The sequence below is a fragment of the Phaseolus vulgaris genome, chromosome 1 (assembly GCF_051622355.1).
Source record: "Phaseolus vulgaris cultivar YP4 chromosome 1, ASM5162235v1, whole genome shotgun sequence".
In the NCBI taxonomy this organism is placed as follows: Eukaryota; Viridiplantae; Streptophyta; class Magnoliopsida; order Fabales; family Fabaceae; genus Phaseolus; species Phaseolus vulgaris.
Genome location: NC_143498.1, coordinates 19,713,021 through 19,740,129, shown reverse-complemented (window position 1 = coordinate 19,740,129; position 27,109 = coordinate 19,713,021). Strand labels below are relative to the sequence as shown.

The window sequence follows — 27,109 nt, the reverse complement described above, 5'->3', positions numbered from 1 at the left end:
CCTTGAGGAAGCCTTTGGAACTTCAACAAGTGTTCCTTCCTAGAAGGAGGAACAAACCTCGCGCGCATACACTCTTTCAAATCATTCCAAGAAACCACGGGAGGTCTCTTGCTATATATAATGTCCATTACAAGTTTACGCCACCATTTCATGGCATAATCTAAGAATTCTAAAAAGGCTATTTTCACCTTTTGGTCATCATTGACCCCATGGGCCTAAACAATTTGTTCACATTTAGCCTCCCAATCTAAATACACATTAGGATTACTATCACCACTAAAGCTAGGTACTTTTACAAAAGATAAATGAGATTTGGCTTCTTGGTGATGTCCTTCTTCATGGTGACGTCTATCTCCATGAGAATGATGGTGATGTATCCTCCTTCTATGTTCTTCTTCATGGCCGGGAGCATTGGAAGAACCTTTAGAAGAATGTCTATGAGAATGGTGTCTTCCATGAATGGAATGGGATGACCTATCTTGCTTCAATTCAACTTTTTGTAATCTTTCCTCCAACTTTTTCATAGCTTCATCCTTTAGAGCAAGGGCGCGTTTTGCCTCTTTTAATTCATTAAGAACATAAGCTCTATGAGGAGAGTGTGGTTTGGAAGAGTCACCACTTGAATATGTAGCCATTAGAAAAAGAAAACAGCAAACACAAGAACAAACAATTTCAAGAAAAACAAGGTTAGAAAATGGAACAATTATGGTGCTGTAATGAAAATTAAAAGACACTCAAATCACTCCAAGAAAGAATACTTTCCTCAACCAATCTGCTCTTGAGGATTTGGTAACTCTCAAATGAAATATGTCAAAACAAACCACTCTTTCTTAAAGCCAAAACACCACAAAACTTAAAGAACAATAAAAGACAAGCAAGAAAAGGTGTAAACAAGAAAGGGCTATATCAAAAGGAATAGAAAATATATGACAAACTCAAAGAATAGTGAAGAAAACACAATCAAGAAAAATAAGGTACTCAATTAAAGGATGACACACAAAAGAAACCTAAAGAAAAGCACGAAGAAAACAAAAAACAGAACTACTGGAATTTTTTTTAATAAAATGTGCGTGACTGTAAAAGATTTAACTGGAATTGTAGAAAGCGAACTGGAATGTGAAATTTTAACCACTAGAAATTCAAGATGTTATCTAAAAATTTGCACTGGAATCACTCAAAAAAAGTAAGCCAATTAATTGTGATAAATTTCCGAAAATTATTGCCGCATTACCGTGTTTCAGCGTCAGAATTCTACACACTTTACGTATTTCATTTATCATATTTTTTGTATATTGAATTTTGATGTAATTCTTTTTTTTCACTCTTTTATAACACCGCAAAATACTTAAATCCAGAATTTCAGAATTTTCTAGTAAGCATAGAAATTTTTATAAACCAAACAGTCAGCACATTTTCAAGAAAAACGGAGGAAACCTATTCTGGAATTAAAAAACAGAATTGAGAAACTTCAAAAACATAATAATAGAATTGATGTTTCAAGAACTTGTATAGATCTAAAATACAAGTAAGAACTCAAATCTAAAAAGAAAAGGCACCAGAGGATCAAGAAAACAAACACATAAAACTGCACTCAGTTAAACAACAAGAAATACCCAAAACTAAACCTAAAACAGAAAGGTAAAGACAAGAATGTAAAGTTCTTGAATTAAAAGTGCCAAAACAACTGAAACATACAAAAGAACACACCTAAGACTCATGATACCACATGATGTGATCCTAAGAACATGATATGGATATGATATGAACATGTTATGGATTCAATAAGAGTTGGAATATGATTAGGCACCTTTAGAATTGAATCAAGATTCTTTACCCATTCAAGAACTTAATCAAGAACACAAGAACCAAGCCAAACTCACATAGAAACCCATCAAGAAAAACAAACCCATGGATAGAAGCTCAGGAACACAACATATAGCATTTATACCCATGGAGACCGTGACCAAAACAACAAGAACAACCAATGTGCACTGATTAAAATTGAATATAATTACAGCAAATGAAAGAGGACATCATAAGGAAGAGATTGCACCGATTGAAAGTGAAAACAAACAAGTAGAACAAAAATGGGTAATTTGGAAAGTGAAGGGGGAAATGGACTTATGTGGATGAAGCTCTTGGAATTGTGCACGCCACTTGAAGGGGTGGATTGACTTTAAGATAAGTGTTGCCGCCACTTGAGAGCCCAAGATCTCCCAAGATAAGACTCGAAGAGGAGAAGACACAAGTCTCTCACACTCACTCACCAATTTGGTAGAGATTCTTTACTCTCAAAAATCAATTTCAACTTGTTATTTCAAAGACCCGAGCATCCCTTTTATAATAGAGAGGGCTGGTCACAAATGTGTTGAACCAAGTGGTGTTCAAGCTTTGAAGAATCCAAATCCTTTGAAGAATGTTGAAGACTTGGTTGTGCTTGCTGTTACTGAGCTGTCTTAGTTAGGATCTGGGGTAGTTTGAGTTTTGTAATCCACTCTAGATTGAATCCAAAGCATAGGCATTCTCAATCTTTTAAAAGAAAACGTGTTTTTCAAACTAAGTGAAAAACAACCGATTGTTTTGTCGAAACAACCGATTGTTTTATACTTAGATGTTTTGAGAAAAGATTGAAAACTGTTTTTCAAATGGTTAAGCTGTTAAAACCAAAACAACCGATTGATTCGAGGAAACAACCGATTGTTTGTTTTGGTACCATAACAGAAAAATTGTTTTAGCTTTGACTGAGCTTTAAATGCTTTAACTGTTTACGCTCCAGTCTTTGACCCATCATTAAATGCAATAAACAAGTTTGTTAAGATTTGATAACAAACAATATCTTTGAATATATTCAGAAAAACAGATTTGAGTAACAATCTTTTGAATACAAGTTTTTTAGTTTTTCAAAGAGTTGAGATTTCTTAGAGTTTGTGATTGATCAAAGAGTGTGAGATAGGATTTCTGCTTGTATTGATTTCACAATTGCTTCTGTAACAAGTGTAATCCTTGTATTCTGTTGAACAAGTTTATTTGTGTTTGCTGAGAAGTGTTGTGTGTTCTTGAGGGGATCAAGATCAACATTCTTAGTGTTGGTGTGTTGGCCAAGAGAAGTGTGTGTCTTGAGGGGATCAAGGTCACATTCTTGGTTGTGTTATAAGTGATCTAGGTTTGATTGCTTAGTGGAATTCCTAAGTGGTTTCTGAGAAGACTGGATGTAGCTCTGGGTTTAGAGTGAACCAGTATAAACATCTGTGTGCATTCTCTTTATCCCTAACTCTTTAAATTCAGTTTTGATATTTGTTTACTGATATAAACAACCGATTGTTTCTGCGAAACAACCGATTGTTTTACTGGTGCTGTGCTTTTAGCTTTGTGTTTTGAAAAACTGATTGCTCAATCAAGGTTTTAACGAAGTAATTTCATTCAAAACTTCAAAGTTTGCGAAAATCCCTCTTAAACAATTCACACCCCCCCCCCTCTCGTTTAAGGCCATATATTCTAACAATTGGCATCAAGAGCTTGGTTCTTGAAAGTTATTCAAGTTGATCCAAAAATCTTTTTTGTCTATGGCTGGAAAACAATCTTTTGAGGAAGGTGTTTCAATCTACAAACCACCTTTATTCTGTGGATTGAATTACAAGTATTGGGAAGCCAAAATGAAAATCTTTGTGGAATCTATTGATCAAGGAATTTGGGATTCAATTGAGAATGGTGCTTACATTCCAAAGTTTAAAAAGAATGGTTCTTTCATTGCAAAACCTTGGTGTCAATGGACTAATGATGAATGTAAAATGGCCAAGCTTGATTGTTCTGCTCAAAACATAATAGCTTCTGCACTTGATACGAATGAGTTTTTCAGGGTGTCAAAATGCAAAACTGCTAAAGAGATGTGGGACACACTCAAGGCTGCTCATGGAAACAATGAACCAAAGGAGGCAAGGTCAAAAAGCCAAGCAAGAAGGAAAAGAAGGAAAAACACGAAAAGCCTCAACCTCTGCTTCATGACCAGAAAGGAAGATGACTCAAGTAGTGTAAGTTCATCTAACTCATCAAACTCTGAAAATTATGGTCAATTACTTCAAGCCTTTCAAGTAACACATGAAAAAGCCAACTGATTGGCCCTCTTGAACAATCGGTTAAAAGAAAAGAATAGCTGGCTTGAAAACAGAGTAAGATCACTGAAAGAGGAATTAGAAAATTCAAAAACAGATTTTGAAAACCTTGAAATCATTTACAGAAATTCCTCTTGCAAGTGTAATACTCTTGCTTCTGAAAATTGCGAAAATCTTGAAAATAAGGTTCACTATCATGTTAAAACTGTGGATAAGCTTTCTAAAGGCCAATCCAACTTTGAAAGTGTCTTAGCATCTCAAAACTGTGTTTTTGGAAAAGCTGGATTGGGTTTTAACCCACAAAACAAACAAGATAGATTTTCAAAATCATTTTCGAAAATGCCAGAAAAACAATCGATTGTACCATCGAAACAACCGATTGTTACATGCTTCTATTGCATGAAAAGAGGTCATTCTGTGAGGTTATGTAAAATCAGAAAATATGTTGTTCCTAGGGGCTTTATGAAGTGGATTCCCAAGTATAGTAAAAGTTCTATTGATGAGTGTAAACCAAATGGACCCACATTCATAAGGGGACCAAATCTTTGTACTTGAAAATCCTTTTTGTAGGAAATCTTGGAGGAGAGCAAGCAACAATTGATGGCATTCTCATGGAGCTCTTCTTGGATGTTATGAAAAATGGTGCGGAAGCTATGGATTGAAATGGGCAAGATCCTCCTAGGAGTTGTGGTGATCTTGAAGGTGCATGATAAGTATGGAAGAAGGGAGGTTCGGCCAGCCCTTTGATAGATGGTGAAGATGAAGATTAGGTCCTAGAAACTAGGCAAAAGCAATGTATGGCACAATGTGGGCAGCATAACATTACTCTCATTAATCTTCCAAATACAAGTGTTAGGCATCTCCTTTTATAGGTTAAGGAGGCCGTAAATGTTAAGCTAAGTGCACATGAAATGTAAGCAAAATGAAATGGAAATGTGGAGGCACATGGGCACATGGAGCACATGGGCACATGGAGCACATGGGTGCACATGGCTTCATAAAACCGTCCCTTGATTAGTGAAGGCTTATAGAAACCTTTAGCTAATCAAGGTTAACTCCTCCTTAATTCTAATGTGCAGAAAAATAAACATTTGTCCACATGGCTATGCTATTTACACCCCAATTAAAGCTACACTACACTTGTTGGGCCTTCACGGAATATGTGCTATTATGCCACTCTCCCATTCATAGCTTGATCCAAGTCTTCTTGTCCTAGACGCTCCTAGCTTGTCTTAGACGCTCCTAGCTTGATCTTGGACGTTCTTGACTTGGCTCTTGCCTTTCATGGAAGGTTGTGCTTGGCCCTCTTCCATCAACAATGGTACTTGGATAGTGGATGCTCCAAGCACATGACAGGAGACAAATCAAAGTTCCTGAGCATCTCCTTTAAGCAAGAAGGTCATGTCACCTATGGGGACAACAACAAAGGAAGGATTATTGGGAGAGGATCCGTAGGAGACAAAGACATCTTGGTCATCCATGATGTGCTCTACGTAGAAGGCCTAAAGCATAATCCACTGAGCATTAGCCAACTATGTGACAAGGGATATCAAGTGATGTTCAAGTCAAACACATGTGAAATCTGTCTACCCAACACCAAAAAGGTAATGTTGGTAGGTAAGAGAGTCAATAATGTGTATCTTCTAGATATCTCTTCACCATGTTCTATTGGTTGTCTTCTATCCAAGCAAGATGAATCTTGGCTTTGGCATAGAAGAATTGCTCATATTCACATGAATCACTTGAACAAGTTAATTTCAAGGGATCTTGTGATTGGGCTACCAAAGCTCAAGTTTGAGAGGGATCACATCTGTGAAGCATGCCAAAAAGGGAAACAAGTGAAAAGTTCTTTCAAAATCAAAAACGTTGTTTCTTCTTTAAAACCCCTTGAGCTACTTCACATGGATCTCTTTGGACCCTCAAGAACTATGAGTCTTGGTGGAAATTATTATGTATTTGTTATTGTTGATGACTTTTCTAGGTACACTTGGACTCTTTTCTTGGTATCAAAGAGTGATGCCTTTTCTGATTTCAATAAGCTAGCAAGAAGGTTTCAAAATACAAAGAACAACAACATGGGCTCTATTAGAAGTGATCATGGAGGAGAATTCCAAAATGAGAAGTTCAACAAGTTCTATGAGAAGATGGGGATTCTGCACAACTTCTCTACTCCAAGGACTCCACAGCATAATGTTGTGGTAGAGAGAAAGAACAGGTCTCTTGAAGAGCTAGCAAGGACAATGCTTAGTGAATCATCTCTTCCTAAGTACTTTTGGGCGGATGCAGTGAGCACTTCGTGTTATGTATGAATAGAGTGCTTATTAGGCCCATCTTGAAGAAAACTCCATATGAACTCTTCAATGGAAGGAAGCCTAACATCAACCATCTCAGAGTGTTTGACTGCAGTTGCTTCGTTCTCAACAATGGAAAAGAAAACTTGGGAAAGTTTGATGAGAAAGCGGATCTTGGCATCTTCATAGGGTATTCCCTCACAACTCATGCATATAAAATCTACAACAAGAGGTTGATGACTGTAGAAGAATCAGTTCACGTTGTCTTTGATGAGGTAGATCACAGAAACATCCAAATCTCGAAGACCAGTGCTGAAGAAGATGAACAGAGGATCAGTTTGGAGAAGCTGGAAATCTGTGTAGAAAAACAATCGGTTGATTCGCAGAAACAACCGATTGAAATTCTGCAACAGAGTGAGCTACCCAAAGAGTGGAGGATTCCTAGAGATCTGTCAGTGGAAAACATCATAGGGCAGATAAAGGAAGGTGTCTCCACATGTAGCTCCATCTCAAATTTTTGCAGGCACACAACTTTTGTCTCTCAAATTGAACCAAGGTCAATTGAGGAAGCTCTCAAGGATGAGAAGTGGGTTGAAGCTATGCATGAAGAGTTGAATCAGTTTGCAAGGAATGAAGTATGGTTTCTTATCCCTGGAACTGATGAAATGAATATTATTGGTTCGAAATGGGTTTTCAGGAACAAGTTAGACGAAGATGGTGTGATCACAAGGAACAAAGCAAGGCTAGTTGCCAAGGGCTACAATCAAGAGGAAGGCATAGATTATGGTGAAACCTTTGCTCCTGTTGCTAGATTGGAGGTTGTGAGGCTGCTGTTGGCATTTGCTTGTATGAGTGGTTTCAAACTCTTCCAAATGGATGTTAAGAGTGCCTTCTTGAATGGCTACATCAATGAGGAAGTTTATGTAGATCAACCACCGGGCTTTGAAGATCATAAGTATCCCAACCATGTCTTTAAGTTGAAGAAAACTTTGTATGGATTGAAGCAAGCTCCAAGACAGTGGTATAAGAGGCTTAACAACTTTCTGCTATCTCATGGTTATGAAAGGGGAATAGTAGACAAGACTCTCTTCATCAAAAAGTCAAATGCAAAAATAATTCTTGTGCAAATCTATGTTGATGACATCATCTTTGGTGCTACACAAGATAGTTTGTGTGAAGAATTTGTGGCTGCAATGAAAGGTGAGTTTGGAATGTGTATGATGGGAGAACTGTCTTTCTTTCTTGGATTGCAGGTTAAGCAAACAAAGGATGGGATCTTTCTATGTCAATCAAAATATTGCAAGGAGATTCTCAAGAAATTTAAAATGGAGAGTTGCAAAGAAGCAAGCACTCCAATGCCATCAAGCTGTTATATGGATGCTGATGCTGCTGGAAAGAATGTAGATCAAACAAAATACAGAGGATTGATTGGCTCTTTGCTTTATCTAACAGCTAGTTGGTTGGACATCATGTTTGCGGTGTGTCTATGTGCAAGATATCAAGCAAATCCTAAAGAGTCACACTTCAAAGCTGCAAAAAGAATTCTGAAATATCTAAAAGGAACATCATCTGTTGGGTTATGGTATCCTTCTCACTCTCCAATTCATTTAATTGGTTATTCAGATTCTGACTTTGCAGGTTGCAAGCTAGATAGAAAGAGCACAAGTGGCACTTGCCACCTTCTTGGCTCAAGCCTAATCTCATGGCATAAAAAGAAGCAAGCATGTGTTGCTCTCTCTACTGTTGAGGCTGAGTATATTGCTGCTGGAAGTTGTTGTGCACAGATTCTATGGCTAAAACAACAACTTGCAGACTTTGGATTACAAATCAGCAAAGGTTCCTTTGATGTGTGATAACATGAGTGCCATCAATCTTACCAAAAATCAGATTCAGCACTCAAGGAAAAAACATATTGAGATAAGGCATCATTTCATCAGGGATCATGTAAATAATGGAAACTGTGAAGTGAAGTTTGTGGAGACCACACTGCAGTTAGCTGACATCTTCACGAAACCTTTACCAAAAGAGAGGTTTTTCTTCCTAAGAAATGAGTTAGGTATCCTTGATCTTAATAATTTCTCCTAAATCTGGTTTGATACATGCTAAAGTCTATTTGTGAAAATAAATAGGGGGAAAATTAATTGGCTCTTGTATATCTTTATCTGAAACTGTGTAATCTGTTAAAATCTATAAAACAGTTTTCTGCTGCTGCTGATAGAAACAACCGATTGTTTCGAGTAAACAACCGATTGTTTATCACGTTTTATGCTTTAATTGTGTGAAAATCTAACCTGCTGCTGTAAGAAGCATTAGACTGTATATATGCTACTTTTGCAGGTACTGCTTCAGATTCAATCAGATCAAACACAAGCACCAGGGATTTATCTTCATCAAATAGGGGGAGATTGTTGACCCAAGTGGTGTTCAAGCATTGAAGAATCTAAACCCTTTGAAGGATGTTGAAGGCTTGGTTGTGCTTGCTGTTGTTGAGCTGTCTTAGTTAGGATTTGGGGTAGTTTGAGTTTTGTAATCCACTCTAGATTGAATCCAAAGCATAGGCATTCTCAATCTTTTAAAAGAAAAAGTGTTTTTCAAACAAAGTGAAAAACAACCGATTGTTTTGTCGAAACAACCGATTGTTTTATACTTAGATGTTTTGAGAAAAGATTGAAAACTGTTTTTCAAATGGTTAAGCTGTTAAAACAAAACAACCGATTGATTCGAGGAAACAACCGATTGTTTGTTTTGGTACCATAGCAGAAAAACTGTTTTAGCTTTGACTGAGCTTTAAATGCTTTAACTGTTTACGCTCCAGTCTTTAAATGCTTTGACCAATCATTAAATGCAATAAACAAGTTTGTTAAGATTTGATAACAAACAATATCTTTGAATATATTCAGAAAAACAGATTTGAGTAACAATCTTTTGAATACAAGTTTTTGAGTTTTTCAAAGAGTTGAGATTGCTTAGAGTTTGTGATTGATCAAAGAGTGTGAGATAGGATTTCTGCTTGTATTGATTTCACAATTGCTTCTGTAACAAGTGTAATCCTTGTATTCTGTTGAACAAAATGTTTGTGTTTGCTGAGAAGTGTTGTGTGTTCTTGAGGGGATCAAGATCAGCATTCTTAGTGGTTGTGTGTTGGCCAAGAGAAGTGTGTGTCTTGAGGGGATCAAGGTCACTTTCTTGGTTGTGTTGTAAGTATTCTAGGTTTGATTGCTTAGTGGAATTCCTCAGTGGTTTCTTAGAAGACTGGATGTAGCTTTGGGTTTAGAGTGAACCAGTATAAACATCTGTGTGCATTCTCTCTATCCCTAACTCTTTAAATTCAGTTTTGATATTTGTTTACTGATATAAACAACCGATTGTTTCTGCGAAACAACCGATTGTTTTACTGGTGCTGTGCTTTTAGCTTTGTGTTTTGAAAAACTGATTTCTCAATCAAGGTTTTAACGAAGTAATTTCATTCAAAACTTCAAAGTTTGCGAAAATCCCTCTTAAACAATTCACCCCCCCCCCCTCTCGTTTAAGGCCATATATTCTAACAAAATGTACAAAAGAGAAGGAGCTTGAAACGTTATTCTTCTAGTCCTTCCAAACTAGACCCTAAAGAGAAGGAATTAAGAAGAATCACTTCTTCTAGCTTTTTCCTACAAACTAGCGCCTAAGGTACTTTACAAAAGAGGTGTCTTTTTGGTTTCCCTCTTAGCACCTTCCTAAAGCTATTTCTATTTTATTTACAAATTTATACAAAATAAATTACAAAGAGAGATATTAATTGGAGCCCATTCTTGAATGCTTGTAGTCTTCTTTTAGGCTTGATCCTCTTTTTTTTTTAATTTCTTGCTTATAGAAGACTAGAAGGAAGAACTTTAAATGCTTGGGTGGATGGCCTTTTCCTCCATTAGTGAAATCCTCTTATTTTTTATCTCCATCACCTCTACCGCCCACATGAAGATGAAGTTGCCCTCGCTCGAAGGAAAGGTAATCACGATGAGGGTAGACCAAAAGATGGCGTGAAAATGTTACGAGAGTAATCTGAAAAGTCGTATGGGAACCTACACAATCACCACCCAGTTGAGAGAATCAGGTTGGGTGGTCGAGGCTGACCTCTACGATGAAAGGTGACTCAAACCAATAGGTGAAATTCGGGAGTTGGTGATGTGATTCCAATAGCCACATAGAACAAGATTCTTGACACTTTGAGGAATCACCTTGAGCTGGAAAATAAAGAGGCACTTTCTTAGAAGTTGGATCATGGTTCTAAGTCAAGAACTCACCAAAACAAGTACCAATTCCCAAACTCATTTGGATGAACCAAATATTGTCAAATTGAATCAACAAAGGAATTATAAAAGAGAAGACCGAACAGAATTAAAACACAAACAAATGTACCGAACAGAATTTAGAAAACCAAAACAGAAAATAGGTGCTGGAAAATTAAAGGAACCGAAACAAAAACAACTCAAAACTCAAGGCAATAAGAACAAATTGAAGAAGAAGAAAGGAAGGAGAAAAGAATGCTCATGAAGATGGAGGAATGGTTGGATGATCACGCCACTAGAAGAATGGATGCTCCTAGATGAGTGTGGAAGCCGCCACTTGAGGAAACCATGGTCCTTCAAGATAAGACTAGAGAAGAAGCTCAAAGCTCTCCAAATGCTCACTCCAATTTTGAGTATAGTTTCTTTAGATAAAATTCAAATCTGAATTTTACAAAGGAAGCACCTCTATTTATAGCCTAAGGTGCTGAAAAATAGGTGGGAAATTTCAAATAAACTCATTTGAAATTCCCACCAAAAACAAGTCACATGGGAGGTGTGACCTTTTTCTACTATGACACCTCCCAAAAACTACACCTACACCTATCTACTAATACACCCCCCTAAAGGTCCTATTTAAAACCTAAAAGATGCTATAACAAAAGAGGTTTCTAAGGTTTCCCTCTAAGCACCTTCAACTAAAGACACTACAAAAAGAGAAAATAAATGTCCTCTTGCTCCCAAGGCTTTGAACATGCTTCTTGTAATCCTTTGAGGTGGACTTTGACCTCCATGGGCATCCTCCATTTGTGCCTCCACCTCTTCTTGAGCTTGATGAGTGGCCTCCATGTTCTCTTGGGCTTGATCTCCATCATACTCCCCGAGTTGGAGAGAATTCGACCACGAATTCTGGAGACCTACAGAAAAAGGAGTTAGATCGCTGACATTAAAAGTATGACTACCTAAGAATGTATCAGGCATATCTAACTCATAAGCATTGTCATTAATCCTCTTGAGGACTTGGAAAGGTCCATCCCCTCGAGGCATTAGTTTGGACTTCCTTTGAGTAGGAAAACGATCCTTCCTCAAGTGAAGCCAAACCCAATCGCCCTCATCAAACAACAATGCTTTTCTCCTCTTATTGGCAAGTTCAGCATACTTGCCAACCTTCTTCTCAATTCTCTTCTTGATGTCTTTATGCAAAGTTTTCACAAAAGAAGCCTTTTCATCCCCATCTTTGCACAAGACATCGTCAAGAAGGGGAATAGGAAGAAGATCAAGAGGTGTTAGGGGATTAAACCCATAGACCACCTCAAAAGGAGAATGGGAGGTGGTAGAATTTACTACTCGGTTATATGCAAACTCAACATGGGGTAGTAAATTCTCCCACACTCTAGGATTCCCCGAAATAAAGCATCTCAATAGTTGTCCCAAAGTTCTATTTACCACCTCGGTTTGACCATCGGTTTGTGGGTGGCAAGTGGTAGAAAATAAAAGCTTAGTTCCAAGCTTGCCCCACAAGGTCTACCAAAAGTGACTCAAGAACTTAGGATCTCTATCGGACACTATAGACCTAGGAATCCCATGCAAGCGAACCACTTCTTGGAAGAAGAGGTTTGCAATGTGGCATGCATCATCCACTTTGTGGCAAGGAATAAAGTGAGCCATTTTTGAAAAACGATCCACTACCACAAAAATGGAGTCCTTTCCCTTTGATGTCTTGGGTAAGCCTAAGATGAAATCCATAGATATATCTACCCAAGGCATTGAAGGGATAGGAAGAGGAGTATAAAGACCATGGGGATGCATTTTAGATTTAGCTTTGCGGCAAGCTATGCATTTATCACACAAACTATGAACATGTTTATGCATATGAGGCCAAAAGAAATGTTCATGCAACACATCCAAAGTTTTAGCAACCCCAAAATGTCCCATTAAGCCCCCCTCATGAGCTTCTCTAACAAGAGATAATCTAATAGAGCATTGGGGAACACAAAGACGTTTTCCTTTAAAAAGAAAGCCATCTTGAATAAAAAAATCTTTGTGTCCTCCCTTAAGACACTCTTGATAGAGGAGAGAAAAATCAAGGTCATCATGATAAAGTTCCTTAATGTGATCAAAACCAAGATATTGAGAGGTTAAAAGATTTAGCAAGGTGTATCTTCTAGAAAGAGCATCCGCCACAATATTTATTTTGCCTTGCTTGTGTTTGATCACATAAGGAAATTGCTCAATGAATTCCACCCACTTAGCATGCCTCTTGTTAAGTTTGTTTTGGCTTTTCAAATATTTAAGAGATTCATGATCACTATGTATCACAAACTCTTTGGGAAAAAGATAGTGTTGCCAAGTAAACAAAGCCCTAACAAGTGCATATAATTCCTTATCATAGGTGGAATAGTTGAGATGACTTCCCTTCAATTTCTCACTAAAATAGGCTATGGGGTGGCCCTCTTGAAGGAGAACAGCCCCAATACCTATGCTTGAAGCATCACACTCAATCTCAAATGTCTTAGTGAAATTAGGAAGGGCCAAGATGGGAGCATTAGTCAATTTTTCTTTCAAAGTATCAAAAGCATTTTGTTGTGCTTCTCCCCAATGAAAGACCACATCCTTTTTCACTATGTCATTGAGTGGTGCGGCAATGGTACCAAAGTTTGGGACAAATCTTCTATAGAAAGAAGCAAGCCCATGAAAACTTCGGACCTCATTCAAAGATTTCGGTGTAGGCCACTTTTGAATGGCCACCACCTTGGTTTTGTCCACATGGACCCCTTTACAACTCACAACAAACCCTAGGAATTCTATATGATCAAGAGCAAACATACATTTAGCAAGGTTAGCATACAAATGTTCCTTCCTAAGGGTTTCCAAAACTTGCCTAACATGCAACCTATGGTCATTCAAAGATAAGCTATAAATGAGAATGTCATCAAAGTAAACCACAACAAACTTACCAATGAAAGGTCTAAGAACATGATGCATGAGGCGCATGAAGGTACTTGGTGCATTAGTTAAACCAAAAGGCATAACTAACCACTCATATAAACCAAAGTTGGTCTTAAAAGCCGTCTTCCATTCATCACCCGGTTTGATACGGATTTGATTGTAGCCGCTTTTAAGATCAATCTTTGAAAAGATTTTTGAACCATGTAATTCATCCAACAAATCATCTAATCTAGGTATGGGATGCCTATACTTAATGGTTATGTTATTTATGGCCCTACAATCCGAACACATTCGCCATGTGCCATCCTTTTTTGGCACTAAGATGATAGGCATAGCACAAGGACTCATGCTATCTTGCACCCACCCTTTTTCAATCAAAGCCTCAACTTGTTGGCGAATTTCCTTGGTTTCACTTGGATTGGTCCTATATGCGGGACGATTTGGTAAAGAAGAGCCCGGTATCAAATCAATTTGGTGCTCAATCCCTCTCAAAGGTGGAAGGCCATTTGGAGGATCTTGAAACACATCTTTGAACTCTTCTACCAAATTTTCCAAGCAATGAGGACTATCAACAAGTGTTTCTATGCTAAGAGTTCTAGGGATGGCTAAAAAAAGAGGATGATGAGCCACTATTTCCCTTTCAATGTCACGCCTAGACACAAGGAGTGTAGGCTTAGAACTCTTATCTTTTTTATCTTTTTTATCTTTTTCACTCTCCCTCTTTTTCTTCATGATAACTTGGTCCTCATGGACTTCTCTTGGAGAGAGAGATTTTAAAGTAACCTTGTGACCATGGAATTCAAAAGATAATTTGTTGGTAAAGCCATCATGTAAAACTTTTCTATCAAATTGCCAAGGCCTTCCCAAAAGAACATGAGTGGCTTCCATGGGCACAACATCACATAATACCTCATCTTTGTATTTTCCAATGGAGAAATGGATGAGGACTTGTTTATTAACAATTATTTCTCCTACTTCACTAAGCCATTGTAATTTGTAGGGCTTTGTATGAGAGATAGTAGGCAATCCAAGCTTATCTACTACTCTTGTACTAGCCACATTTGCACAACTACCCCCATCCACTATCAAGGAACAAATGTTGTTTTGAATAAGACATCTTGTATGGAAAATATTTTCCCTTTGACTTTCATCAAAAGGTTGTGAAACTTGTCCAAGAAGTCTTCTCACAACTAACAAGTCCCCTTCAAGTGGACATTCACTCTCTTCCTCACTAGATGCATGAGAATGCAATGAATGCTTTGAAGAATCCGAATCATGCTCACTAACTACAATGCCCTCATGCATGTACATACTTCGTTTTGAAGGACAATTTGCAGCAATATGACCATAACCCATACATTTAAAGCATTTAGTGTTAGATGTTCTAGTGGGAGACTTAGGTCTAGATGTTGATGGCTTAGATTCCTTGGGTTTGAAAGAAGAATCTTTGGAAGGATGTTTTGAAAAAGAAGTTTTGTTTCTCCAAGACTTGGAGTAGTATCCATTATTGGAAGCATTTTTAAAAGAGTTTTTCTTAGCAAGTTGGGCTTCCACCTTCATTGCAAGATGAACTAAAGAGCCCAATGATGAATACTCTTGTAACTCAACAATGTCTTGGATATCCTTCCTAAGACCACTCACAAACCTAGCAACCATGGCTTCTTCACTTTCTTCTAATTCAATTTTAAGCACAAGCGTCTCAAGCTCCTTATAATATTCATCCACATTTAGCGTGCCTTGTTGAAACCGTTGGAGTCTCAACATGAGGTCTTTCCTAAAATGTGGGGGCACAAACCTAGCGCGCATATGATCCTTTAAAGAGTTCCAAGAGTCCACGGGAGGACCCTTGTGATAGATAATGTCCTTTACAATCCCATGCCACCATTTCATGGCATAATCACTAAACTCTAGGGTGGCTAGCTTGAGCTTATGCTCATCTTGGATCTCATGGATCTCAAAAATTTGTTCACACTTAGCCTCCCAATCTAAATACACATTTGGATCACTAGAACCATTAAAACAAGGTAGTTTGACCGAAGGAAGCTTGGACTTTGCATCATGGTAGAAGCCATTGCCGTAGTGAATTCTTTCCCCTTGGTGATGATGTCTTTGTCCATGGACTTGGGGTGGAGGTCTCCTTCTCCTATGCTCATCTTCACGGCCAACATCATTTGAAGAAGCTCTTGAAGATGGTCTATGAGAATGATGTCCATCATGGATAGAAGGAGATGGTCTAGTTTGTTTGACCTCCATCTTTTGCAATTTCTCTTCCAACCTTCTAATTGTTCTTTGAGCTTCATGTAATTCACCAAGAATTGAAGCTTTGGAAGGAGAATTCTGCTTGGAGGATGCATCACTTGAAGATCCAGCCATTTGTAATTAAAAAACAGCAAACACACAAAACAGCAAACAAGTTAAAAATTAGCAAAAACAGTGAGCTTTCCAATTGAAACTGCCGAAGTGAATTTAAGGCTGAAAAGATATCACTCTCAAAGAAATAATGTTCTTGCACCAATCTGATCTTGAGGCCTTGGAATCCTCAAATGAAATATGTCAAAGCAAGCACACCAATCTTAAGAGCAAACCACCACAAAACCAATGAAACAATAAAGACAAACAAGAAAAGGTATAAGCAAGGAAAGGTAATTGCAAAAGGAAAACTATGTGTAAGACAAACTCAAAGAGTAAGAATGAAAGACAATCAAGAAAATAAAGAACTCAATGAGAAAAGTAGGCACACAAAAGAATACCTAAGGAAAAGCACTAGAGTAGATGAAGAAAACAAAAAAAATTTAGCTACTGGAAATTTTTTTTTAATGCAAACTGTGTTTGATATTCACTGATTTAACTGGAACGTTGTAGAGCGAACTGGATTATGAAATTTATACCACAGAAACTTCAAGATGTTAACTCAAAAATGGCACTGGAATCAATTAAAAACAGTAAGCCAATTGAGAGAAATAAATTTTTTAAAATCACTGCCAGATTACCGTATTTTTTTCGGCAGGAATGTACACTTTTTTTATTTTATTTATCATTTTTTGTGTACTTCATATTTTTGAATGATTCTTTTTTCTATTCTTTTCTAACACTTTCAATATCTCAAATCCAGAATTTCAGAATTTTACAGTACGTAAATCAATTGCAATAAGGAAAAACAGTAAGCACTTTTTTTCAGAAACAGAGGAATCCTAATAGGAATAAAAAAACAGGATGATGAACTAGCAAAGACATAATAGAAAATGATGTATTGGAACTTGTATAGGTCTAGAATACAAGTATGAACTCAATGCTAAAAAGAAAATGCTCAAAGGATCAACATCAATTCAGAAAAAATATATGACACCAAAGCAAGAAACAATCAAAACAATAAAAGTACTACTAGAAGTAATGACATATATGGAATAACATGACTAAGACAAAACTTAACAAGATTCAAAAATTAAAAGACACAACACAAATTGTAACAAGTGGAAGGAAGCTTAAGGTAAACTCTAGGAAGGATAATGCCATTCCAAAAGAGCAACCATACTCATAAGAATTATGAGTGCCATAAACCTTTCCACAAACACTTGGAGCAAAAGAAAAACAGCAAGAATACTCAATTAAAATTCTAAAACAGAAACTTAAATTGCAAGAAAAATTAAAGAGCTCTTGAAATAAAGTGCACACAACTCAACAATTAAACAAGAATGAACCTAAGACTCATGATACCACATGATGTGATTCCAATAGCCACATAGAACAAGATTCTTGACACTTTGAGGAATCACCTTGAGCTGGAAAATAAAGAGGCACTTTCTTAGAAGTTGGATCATGGTTCTAAGTCAAGAACTCACCAAAACAAGTACCAATTCCCAAACTCATTTGGATGAACCAAATATTGTCAAATTGAATCAACAAAGGAATTATAAAAGAGAAGACCGAACAGAATTAAAACACAAACAAATGTACCGAACAGAATTTAGAAAACCAAAACAGAAAATAGGTGCTGGAAAATTAAAGGAACCGAAACAAAAACAACTCAAAACTCAAGGCAATAAGAACAAATTGAAGAAGAAGAAAGGAAGGAGAAAAGAATGCTCATGAAGATGGAGGAATGGTTGGATGATCACGCCACTAGAAGAATGGATGCTCCTAGATGAGTGTGGAAGCCGCCACTTGAGGAAACCATGGTCCTTCAAGATAAGACTAGAGAAGAAGCTCAAAGCTCTCCAAATGCTCACTCCAATTTTGAGTATAGTTTCTTTAGATAAAATTCAAATCTGAATTTTACAAAGGAAGCACCTCTATTTATAGCCTAAGGTGCTGAAAAATAGGTGGGAAATTTCAAATAAACTCATTTGAAATTCCCACCAAAAACAAGTCACATGGGAGGTGTGACCTTTTTCTACTATGACACCTCCCAAAAACTACACCTACACCTATCTACTAATACACCCCCCTAAAGGTCCTATTTAAAACCTAAAAGATGCTATAACAAAAGAGGTTTCTAAGGTTTCCCTCTAAGCACCTTCAACTAAAGACACTACAAAAAGAGAAAATAAATGTCCTCTTGCTCCCAAGGCTTTGAACATGCTTCTTGTAATCCTTTGAGGTGGACTTTGACCTCCATGGGCATCCTCCATTTGTGCCTCCACCTCTTCTTGAGCTTGATGAGTGGCCTCCATGTTCTCTTGGGCTTGATCTCCATCAGTTGGGGATAAATGGTAAGAGGTTCAAACTCGGGGCCTCACTTTGCAAGGAGTTGGAGGATAAAGTTGTTGAAGTCATTGCAAAGAATATGACTTTCTATGTCGTCGACTTACCATGGACAAAGAAGGTTAAACTCGTAGTTTAGAAGTGAAGGAAATTTAATGAGGCGAAATGTCTCGCCATGTGAGAGGAAACTCAATATCCCGAGTGGTTGGAAAACGTTGTCATGGTGAAAAAGAGAAGTGGAAAGTGGAGAATGTGTGTCGACTTCACAAATATGAATAAAGTTTGTCCCAAGGATTCTTACCCCCTTCCAAGCATAGACTCCTTGGTTGATAGCGCCTCAGAGTGTGGTCTATTAAGCTTTTTGGATGCCTTCTCGCATTACAACTTGATTCGGATGCACCTGAAGTACGAGAGGAAGACGACTTTCATGGGCGAAACTACCACTTATTATTACAAGGTCATGCCTTTTTTATTAAAGAATAGAGCGGCAACTTATCAGAGGATCATGGACCGAATCCTGTTTCAAATGCTCGATCGTAATGTCCAAGCACATGTGGACGACATGGTTGTCACCTCGGCAAAGACGGAGGGGCATGTCTTCGACCTAGAGGAGTTGTTCGTCACTATAGCAAGATACAATTTGAAGCTTAACCCTGACAAATGTGTTTTTGGTGTCCAGGCAGGGAAGTTCCTTGGTTTCCTATTTACTGAATAAGGAATAGAGGCAAACCCTGATAAATGTGTAGCGATCATGGAGATGAGATGCCTAGCCAACGAAGAAGGTACAACGGCTAACTGGGCACATGGCCGCCCTATCACTTTTCTTATCGGCTAGTGGTGATAAGGGGTATCCTTATTTCCGTTGCGTCAAGAAGAATGACCACTTCATTTGGACCGACGAGTGTTAAAAGGCTTTTAGCAAGTTAAAAGAATACTTGGCTAATCCGCCCGTTCTCAGCAAACCTACTCCGGGATTTCCTATTCGTTTGTATTTTTCAGTAACTGACCGAGCCATAAGTTCGGTTATCTTGCAAGAAGAAGGGAAGGCACAAAGACCGATTTACTTTATAAGAAAAATGTTGCAGGGTGTAGAGATTCGGTACCAAAATATCAAAAAGGCGGTTTCGGCAGTAGTGTTTACAGCTCAACAACTTCGCCACTATTTCCAAAGCTTCATCGTAGTGGTAATGATTGACCTACCCATTCAGAAGGTCCTCTAGAAGCCCGATATTGTTGGGAGGATGGTGCGATTGGCCATAAAGTTATCATAAATTTACATACACTATGAGTCGTGCGGACCAATAAAGGGCCAGGTATTGCAGATTTTGTGTTGGAACTCTCATCTAAACACTCCGAGCCCGATTCGGATGACATCCTATGGATCCTTTCCGTTGATGGGTCCTCTAACCTATAAGGAATTGGAGTCGGCATCATCCTGGAGGGACCAAATGGGGTTTTAATCGAGCAAGCTCTTAGGTTTGCGTTTAAGGTGAGTAACAGCCAGGCCGAGTACGAGGCCTTGATAGCAGGAATGTTATTGGCAAAGAAATTAGGAGCCCACCGCCTGTTAGTAAAGAGCGATTCACTTCTTGTAACGGGGAAGGTCTCCGGCGAGTATCAGGCTATAGACCCGCAACTAGCCTCGTATCTCAAGTATGTAAAGATCCTAAGACTTGTTTTTTCTACTTTTGACCTTGTTTATGTGCCCAGAGAACACAACTCCCGAGCGAACCTACTGTCCAGATTGACCAACTCGAGAAAAAAGGGATGACATCGATCTGTGATCCAGGAAACCCTGAGGTCGCCAAGGACGACCGTTTAGGGTCCTCCCGAAGATGACCACCTGGAAATCATGCATATCAGCTCGGCACCCTAAACCATACATTCGATATCTCGCTAATGGGTTACTCCCCTTCGTACCCACAGAGGCCAAGATTATCAAGAAGAACGCAAGTTGGTACACCCTGGTGGTCATCTCCTCCATTATGGTTATACTCATCCACTCCTCACCTGTGTGAGTGGGGATCAATTGATGGAAACCATCCAACCACATACATCCACATAATGATGATGAAGAAGAAGCATTGGATTTGAGGACAAATCCTTTTCAAGAGGGAGGGGATGAGGGAAGAGGCCCAAGCCCATGATAGAAAAAGCCCAAGCCTAAGCCCAAGCCCAAATACAAGTTCAAGCTTCAACTCAAGCCCAACAAATAGAAGATATGGGCAAACTAAGCATCATTGGATGTCTTTCTTTTGTAATTACTTTTGATTATTTTTAGTAGAACATAAAGAGAGGTGTATATATAAATATAAGAGGTGCAAATGTATAAAGCTAAGTCACACCTTCCATGTGACACAAAAGAAGGTGTAGGTATAGATTTAGGAGGTGCCAAAAATAGAAACCAAGTCACACTTCCCTTGTGACTAGGAATTGGCTCCAAATTCAAATGCTTCTCATTTGAATTTCCCTCCACTTTTTTTTTAATTTCCAGCCCCCTAAACACTATAAATAAGAGGGCTTGGCTCATGTATTTTCAAGATTAATTGAATAGTGAAATGCTGCCAAAATTGTGCCATTCTCACTCCTTGCCTAAACTCTCTTAGGAATAGGCTTTTAATCTTCAAACCTTTCACCACCTTGAAAGGGGCTGGCTGAACCTCCCCATTTCCACACTCTTCATGCACCTTCAAGGTCACCATAGCTCCTAGGAGGATCTTGCACATCTCAATCCATAGCTTCCGCACCATTTTTCACAACATCCAAGAAGAGCTTCATGAATTTGCCATCATTTAGTATCATGAGCATAGGTTCTTCAAAGATGAGTAGTTCTTGGTCTTTTCATTTTGAGTTCTTCTTTATTTCATGTTGTTCATCTTGTTTCCATAATTGTCTTGCTGTTTTTTAATTTTTACTTTGTTTTGGTGTGCTATTTGGAAGATCCAACCGGTGCACTTTGTTCAATTGATCTTGAACAATCCTTGTGCAATTTGTGATAAGATTCCATACACCTTGAGTTGCTGTTTTTTATTTTAGGTATTTGAGTCTTTATTGCACTTTTATTTGGTTCATTTTATTCTCTTTGAGTCTTTTAATTTCTGAATCCATATATGTTTTGTCAAGTCATGTTCATCCACAATGTCATCAACTCATAGTAGTCCTTTGTTTGGCTTGATTGTTTCTTGATTTTGGGTAATTTTGCTTGATTTGAAACTGTTGTGATATTGATCTTTTGGTTCCTTTTATTTTTAGTTTGAGTTCATATTTGTGTTTAGATCTACACAAATTCCTTTACATTAATTCCATTGTGTTTATCTTTTGGTCTCTTGCTGTTTTTTTCCAGTTTTTACAGAATCCCCTGTTTTACATACTCTGTGCTGGCTGTTTTGTTTCAGAAAATTATTTCCCTACATAGGAAATTTTTGATTCTCTGGCAGAAACAAAAGCAAAGGCAGAAACAAATACTTCTCAAAACACCACAAACACTTGGAGGGCCGAATAAGAAAAGACAACCAAGGAAGTGCCAATAGCAAAAAAAATATCATAAAGGGAGTTTTCTTAATTTTCTTTGCAACTTAACTTGTGTTAATTACTTCTTTAATTACGTGATTAGACGGTGAGTGTGTCTTCAAGGGCTCCAAGTGTCCAAGAAGTCTCACCTAGGGCCGACTAGTGTAGAACTATCTAGTTTAGCAATTGTTAATTGTTTTTTTTTAATTGCATCTCTTGCTTAATTAGTTTCGTTTTTTTCAATTGTGTTGCTTTGTTTAAGATTTGTTAATCCTTGCTTGGTTAATTAGTTAGCTTGCATTGTTTTATTGCATTAAAATCTGATTTCTCAACTTAATTGTGTTCTAAGTGGTTTACTAAGAGAAAGCTTTGTGTGAAGACATTGAGGGATAGTTTTTGGCTAAGGCAAAGTCTTGGTATTTAAGTAGTCCATTGTGACTCACCTCCCTTACCTGGAAAACTACCTTCTTTGACTTTCCTAAATTTTCTCAAGGTAAAATACTTGTATACACAAAGCTTTAGTCATGTTTTCTCACTCTAAATCTCTTAAAAGTGAGGTGAAATCCTTGAAATCTCTTTTGAAACAACTTTCCAAGGATATGCAATCAATTTCATATAAACAATTGGAGAATGAGGCTAAAACTAATGAATTGACTAAAGAAAAGCATGAGAAGTCTCACATTTAAAAAAAAAATTACCTTCTCATGCATCTATCTCTAAAGATCATGATTCTTTTGGGGAGGGAAGCCTTAGAATAAATGATTATTATCAAGCACCCCCTAGAAGACATAGAAGAGATAGAAAAGAACAAGAAAACCCAAGAGAGGTTAGGGTAGACCAACCCCATTTCCATGGAAAAGAAAATATAGAAGCTTGCCTAGATTGGGAAATGAGGGTAGAAAAATTGTTTGCTTCCCATAAAGAAAGAAAGGAAAGAAAAATACAAAAGAAAAGAGAGGAAGTCGAAAGGGAAGCTATAAAAAAAGAAAAAGAAAAAGAAAAGCATGAGAAGACCCTTGAGAAACAAAAGGCGTGGGAGAAGAGTGTTCCTTCCCACAAGGTCATTCAACAAGACAAAAGATTTAAAAATACCTTTGAAAATATGTGTCTTGTTGAACAACCTCAAAGCCTTACCTTTTGTAAAGGAACACTTGCAAGCATAAGCAAAAAAGAAGAGTCTTTAAAAGAAGCTTGCATAGATAAAGATAAAGTAGATTATTTCTCATATGTGTTAGGATATCACCAATTGAATGTCAAGTTATCTATAAGCATTTACAAAAACAAATTTTTATGTGAGGTAGTGTCTAAAGAAACTTGTCATGTCTTATTGAGACAACCATTGCCAAGTGTACAAATTCTCATAAACACAATGGTTGTAACAACGAGACTATCTTTACACATAAGAGAGAAAGTCTTCATGAAGGAGAACTCATGGGTCAAATTAGAGTTGATAAAACTCTAGCGCTTTTAAAAGGAAAACTTTTGTCCCCAATGAGAAAAGAGGTTCAAAGACATTACCTTAGGTACAATTCTTGTTTTCAAACTACACCTAAGGCAATGTCTCAAGAACTTTATACTCCTTCACCTTTTGCAAATGATCCTTGGGAAGACACAAATTTCATATTAGAGCTTCCTAGGACAACAAAAGGTTTTGATTCCATTTTCATGGATATGGATAAACTCTTCTCTAGAGAAGTGATACATCCTCATGGTTTATCTTCAAGCCTAGTGTTGGATAGAGCTCCAAATTTCGCAAACCATGATTTGAGGATTCTCTTGGGAAAACTTGCAACTAAGTTGTACACTTTAAATTCTTATCATCCTCAAAAGCATGGTCAAAATACATTTGAAAATCTAGCTCTTTCTACTATGCCTAGAATAATCATAAAGGACAAACACAACTCTAGAGATGAGCATACATACCATAGTGTAGTTCACAAAACTACCAATATTTTTCCATTTCAAGTTGTATATGGACTTAATCCTCTTTCTCCTTTAGATTTATTACCCCTTCCTAATCCACATACCTTTGTGCATAAGGAAGGAGTTACAAAAGATGATTTTGTTAAGAAAACGCATGAGAGGATTCAAGAACAAATACAACAACAAATAGAGAAATATTATGAGAAGTTGCCAAAAACAATAGAAAAACAAAAGGAATGGCAACTTCCTAAAATTAATGTTTACACAACTGCTCAAACTAACACATTTGATTTGTTTGGTGACTCACAGAGATGGACATTTGATCCTGGAGGACGAGCCTAGTTTTCAAAATAGGAATAAGGTTGTTGTTCGAGATCAAACCTGTAGATCTGAGGACAGATCCTCTCAAGAAGGAGGGGATGATGGAAACCATCCAGCCACATACATCCACATAATGATGATGAAGAAGAAGCATTGGATTTGAGGACAAATCCTTTTCAAGAGGGAGGGGATGAGGGAAGAGGCCCAAGCCCATGATAGAAAAATCCCAAGCCCAAGCCCAAATACAAGTTCAAGCTTCAACTCAAGCCCAACAAATAGAAGATATGGGCAAACTAAGCATCATTGGATGTCTTTCTTTTGTAATTACTTTTGAGTATTTTTAGTAGAACATAAAGGGAGGTGTAGATATAAATATAAGAGGTGCAAATGTATAAAGCTAAGTCACACCTTCCATGTGACACAAAAGAAGGTGTAGGTATAGATTTAGGAGGTGCCAAAAATAGAAACCAAGTCACACTTCCCTTGTGACTAGGAATTGGCTCCAAATTCAAATGCTTCTCATTTGAATTTCCCTCCACTTTCTTTTTAATTTCCAGCCCCCTAAACACTATAAATAAGAGGGTTTGGCTCATGTATTTTCAAGATTAATTGAATAGTGAAATGCTGCCAAAATTGTGCCATTCTCACTCCTTGCCTAAACTCTCTTAGGAATAGGCTTTTAATCTTCAAACCTTTCACCACCTTGAAAGGGGCTGGCTGAACCTCCCCATTTCCACACTCTTCATGCACCTTCAAGGTCACCATAGCTCCTAGGAGGATCTTGCACATCTCAATCCATAGCTTCCGCACCATTTTTCACAACATCCAAGAAGAGCTTCATGAATTTGCCATCATCAATGCATACAGATAATGTTCGAACTACACGAGGGCATTTGTGGTAGTCATATCGGTGGGCGATCTCTCTCTTTAAAGGTTGCCCGAGCAGGGTATTACTGGTTGACGATGAAGGAGGATTGTGGGAAGTATGTTAAGATATGAACAATGTCAGAAGCATGCTGACTAGGGCCACTCGCCGTCAGAGGAGTTGCGGTCTATATCTAGTCCATGGCTTTTCCATACTTGAGGAATCGATATATTGCAAGTCGGCTTTCATAGAGAATGAGACCCAATTCGCAAGTCGGCAGCTCGGGAAACTGTGCACAGAGCTAGGAATTAAGCAGATCTTCACCTCAGTAAAACACCCCTAAACGAATAGCCAGGACGAGTCGACCAACAGGGTCTTGTTAAGAGGTCTAAAGAGAAGTCTTGAAAAAGTGAAAGGGGGTTGGTTGGAAGAAATCCCCAGAATCTTGTGGTCATATCACACCACTCCACAGTCAACAACGAGAGAGACACCGTTCAGTTTGGTATACGGGTCGAATGCCATGATACTAGTAGAAAAGGAGGATAAACTTAGATTTGTTGGAGGAAGTATGCGACCATGCACACGTAAACTCAGAAGCGCTGAAGAGAAGAGTGAAGTTACGACACAAAACCAAAACAAAACTTCGAAATTTCAAGGTAGCCGACTTAGTTCTGCGTAAAGCCCCCCCTTATCAAATTGAGAACAAGTTGTCCCCAAAATGGACCGGCCCATATCAAATAAGCATAGTGCTCGGTAACAGAGGTTATAGGTTGGAAACTCTGGACAGGGGAACCATCCTACGAACATGGAACACGACAAGTCTCATATTCTATTTCAGTTAAAGATGTTTGTTTGGGATGTTTCTTAAACATTTGATGTTCTCTTTTGGATGACACTTTTTTTTTTCCGAAAATGGGTTTTTAATGAGATTGCCCTGAAATAATTTTTTCTTTGGAAATCTAAACACAGTTACAGTTACCAACCGATTAACCGCACTGTAAGGTCACACTAACTTGGAACAGTTACAGTTACCCCCGATTAACCACATCGTAATATCAGACTAATTCGGAACAATTACAGTTACAAACCGATTAATCGCACCATAAGGTCAGAGTAACTCGAAACAGTTACAGTTGCCCCCGATTAAACGCACCGTAAGGTCAGACTAATTCATAACAGTTACAGTTACCAACCGATTTATCGCACTGTAAGGTCAGACTGACTAGGAAAATTTATAGTTACCCTCGATTAAGTGCACCGTTAACTAATTCAGAAAGTTACAGTTACCACCCGATTAACTACACCCTAAGGTAGGTTTATTCCGAAACAGTTACAGTTACCACCTGATTAACCGTACCGTAAGGTCAAACTAATTCAGAATAGTTATAATTACCACCCATTTAACCGCACCCTAAGGTCAAAGTAATCCAAAATAGTTATAATTACCACCCGATTAACCGCACCATAAGGTCAGACTAATTCAGAATAGTTACTGTTAAAACCCGATTAACCACATCGTAAGGTCAAACTAATTTGGAATAGTTACAATTACATTACACCCCGACTGGCCGAACCCATGGGTCGGACGGACTCGAGGACAAACCCCTTCTAAGTGTCATTGTACTTACCGCTTATCCGAATCCAAGTTTGGACTACCTCAGTGACGTCAACATCAATATATTGTATCCGAGTTTGGACTACCTCAGTGGTGCTCAACCTTTTGTTGGAGTTTGGCAGTTTGTTGGGCTTTCTTGTCTTTGGTCTTTTTACGATCTTCTGCCTTGCATCAGCTAAGCACGCCAGGCCGAACGCTTGGCCAAGAAGTTTCATAGAGTCTTGGTAGAGTCGATCTTTATCAGGAACCATCAGTCCAACTCTATCCTCGTTTAGTAAGAAGCATGATTCACCATGTGCTGAGATATAAAAGTTGAGATCCTATAATCTTTTTCCTTTTGAACTTTCCACAACCTCACACTCTTGGATGGTTAACACCTTTTGGTTGGGAGCTTAGTCGTCCAAGTATGAGTGCTCGGAGGGGTGGGCAGCTTCTGTTCTCTTCCTCTTAAAGACAAGCCCAAAAGTTGTGTGTTCATCTTGTTCAGATTGGACGTGGACAACACCAGCTGAGGTTTTCTTCTTCTATACCGAAGAATCCTTGGCCGCCCTCATCCTCTTGGC

At 38.1% G+C, this 27,109-nt stretch overlaps 1 protein-coding gene across 1 annotated transcript; it reads right to left on the bottom strand.

Annotated features, from left to right (window-relative positions):
* Positions 1-8,663: 8,663 nt before the first annotated feature.
* Positions 8,664-26,797, bottom strand: LOC150029546 (uncharacterized). Its single transcript, XM_090295842.1, has 5 exons — positions 26,560-26,797; positions 13,620-14,216; positions 13,352-13,457; positions 12,516-12,940; positions 8,664-8,740 (listed from the first exon to the last, which is right to left on the bottom strand). Exons 1-5 carry the CDS (start codon positions 26,795-26,797, stop codon positions 8,664-8,666), a joined length of 1,443 nt encoding a protein of 480 aa, XP_090151968.1.
* Positions 26,798-27,109: the final 312 nt, after the last annotated feature.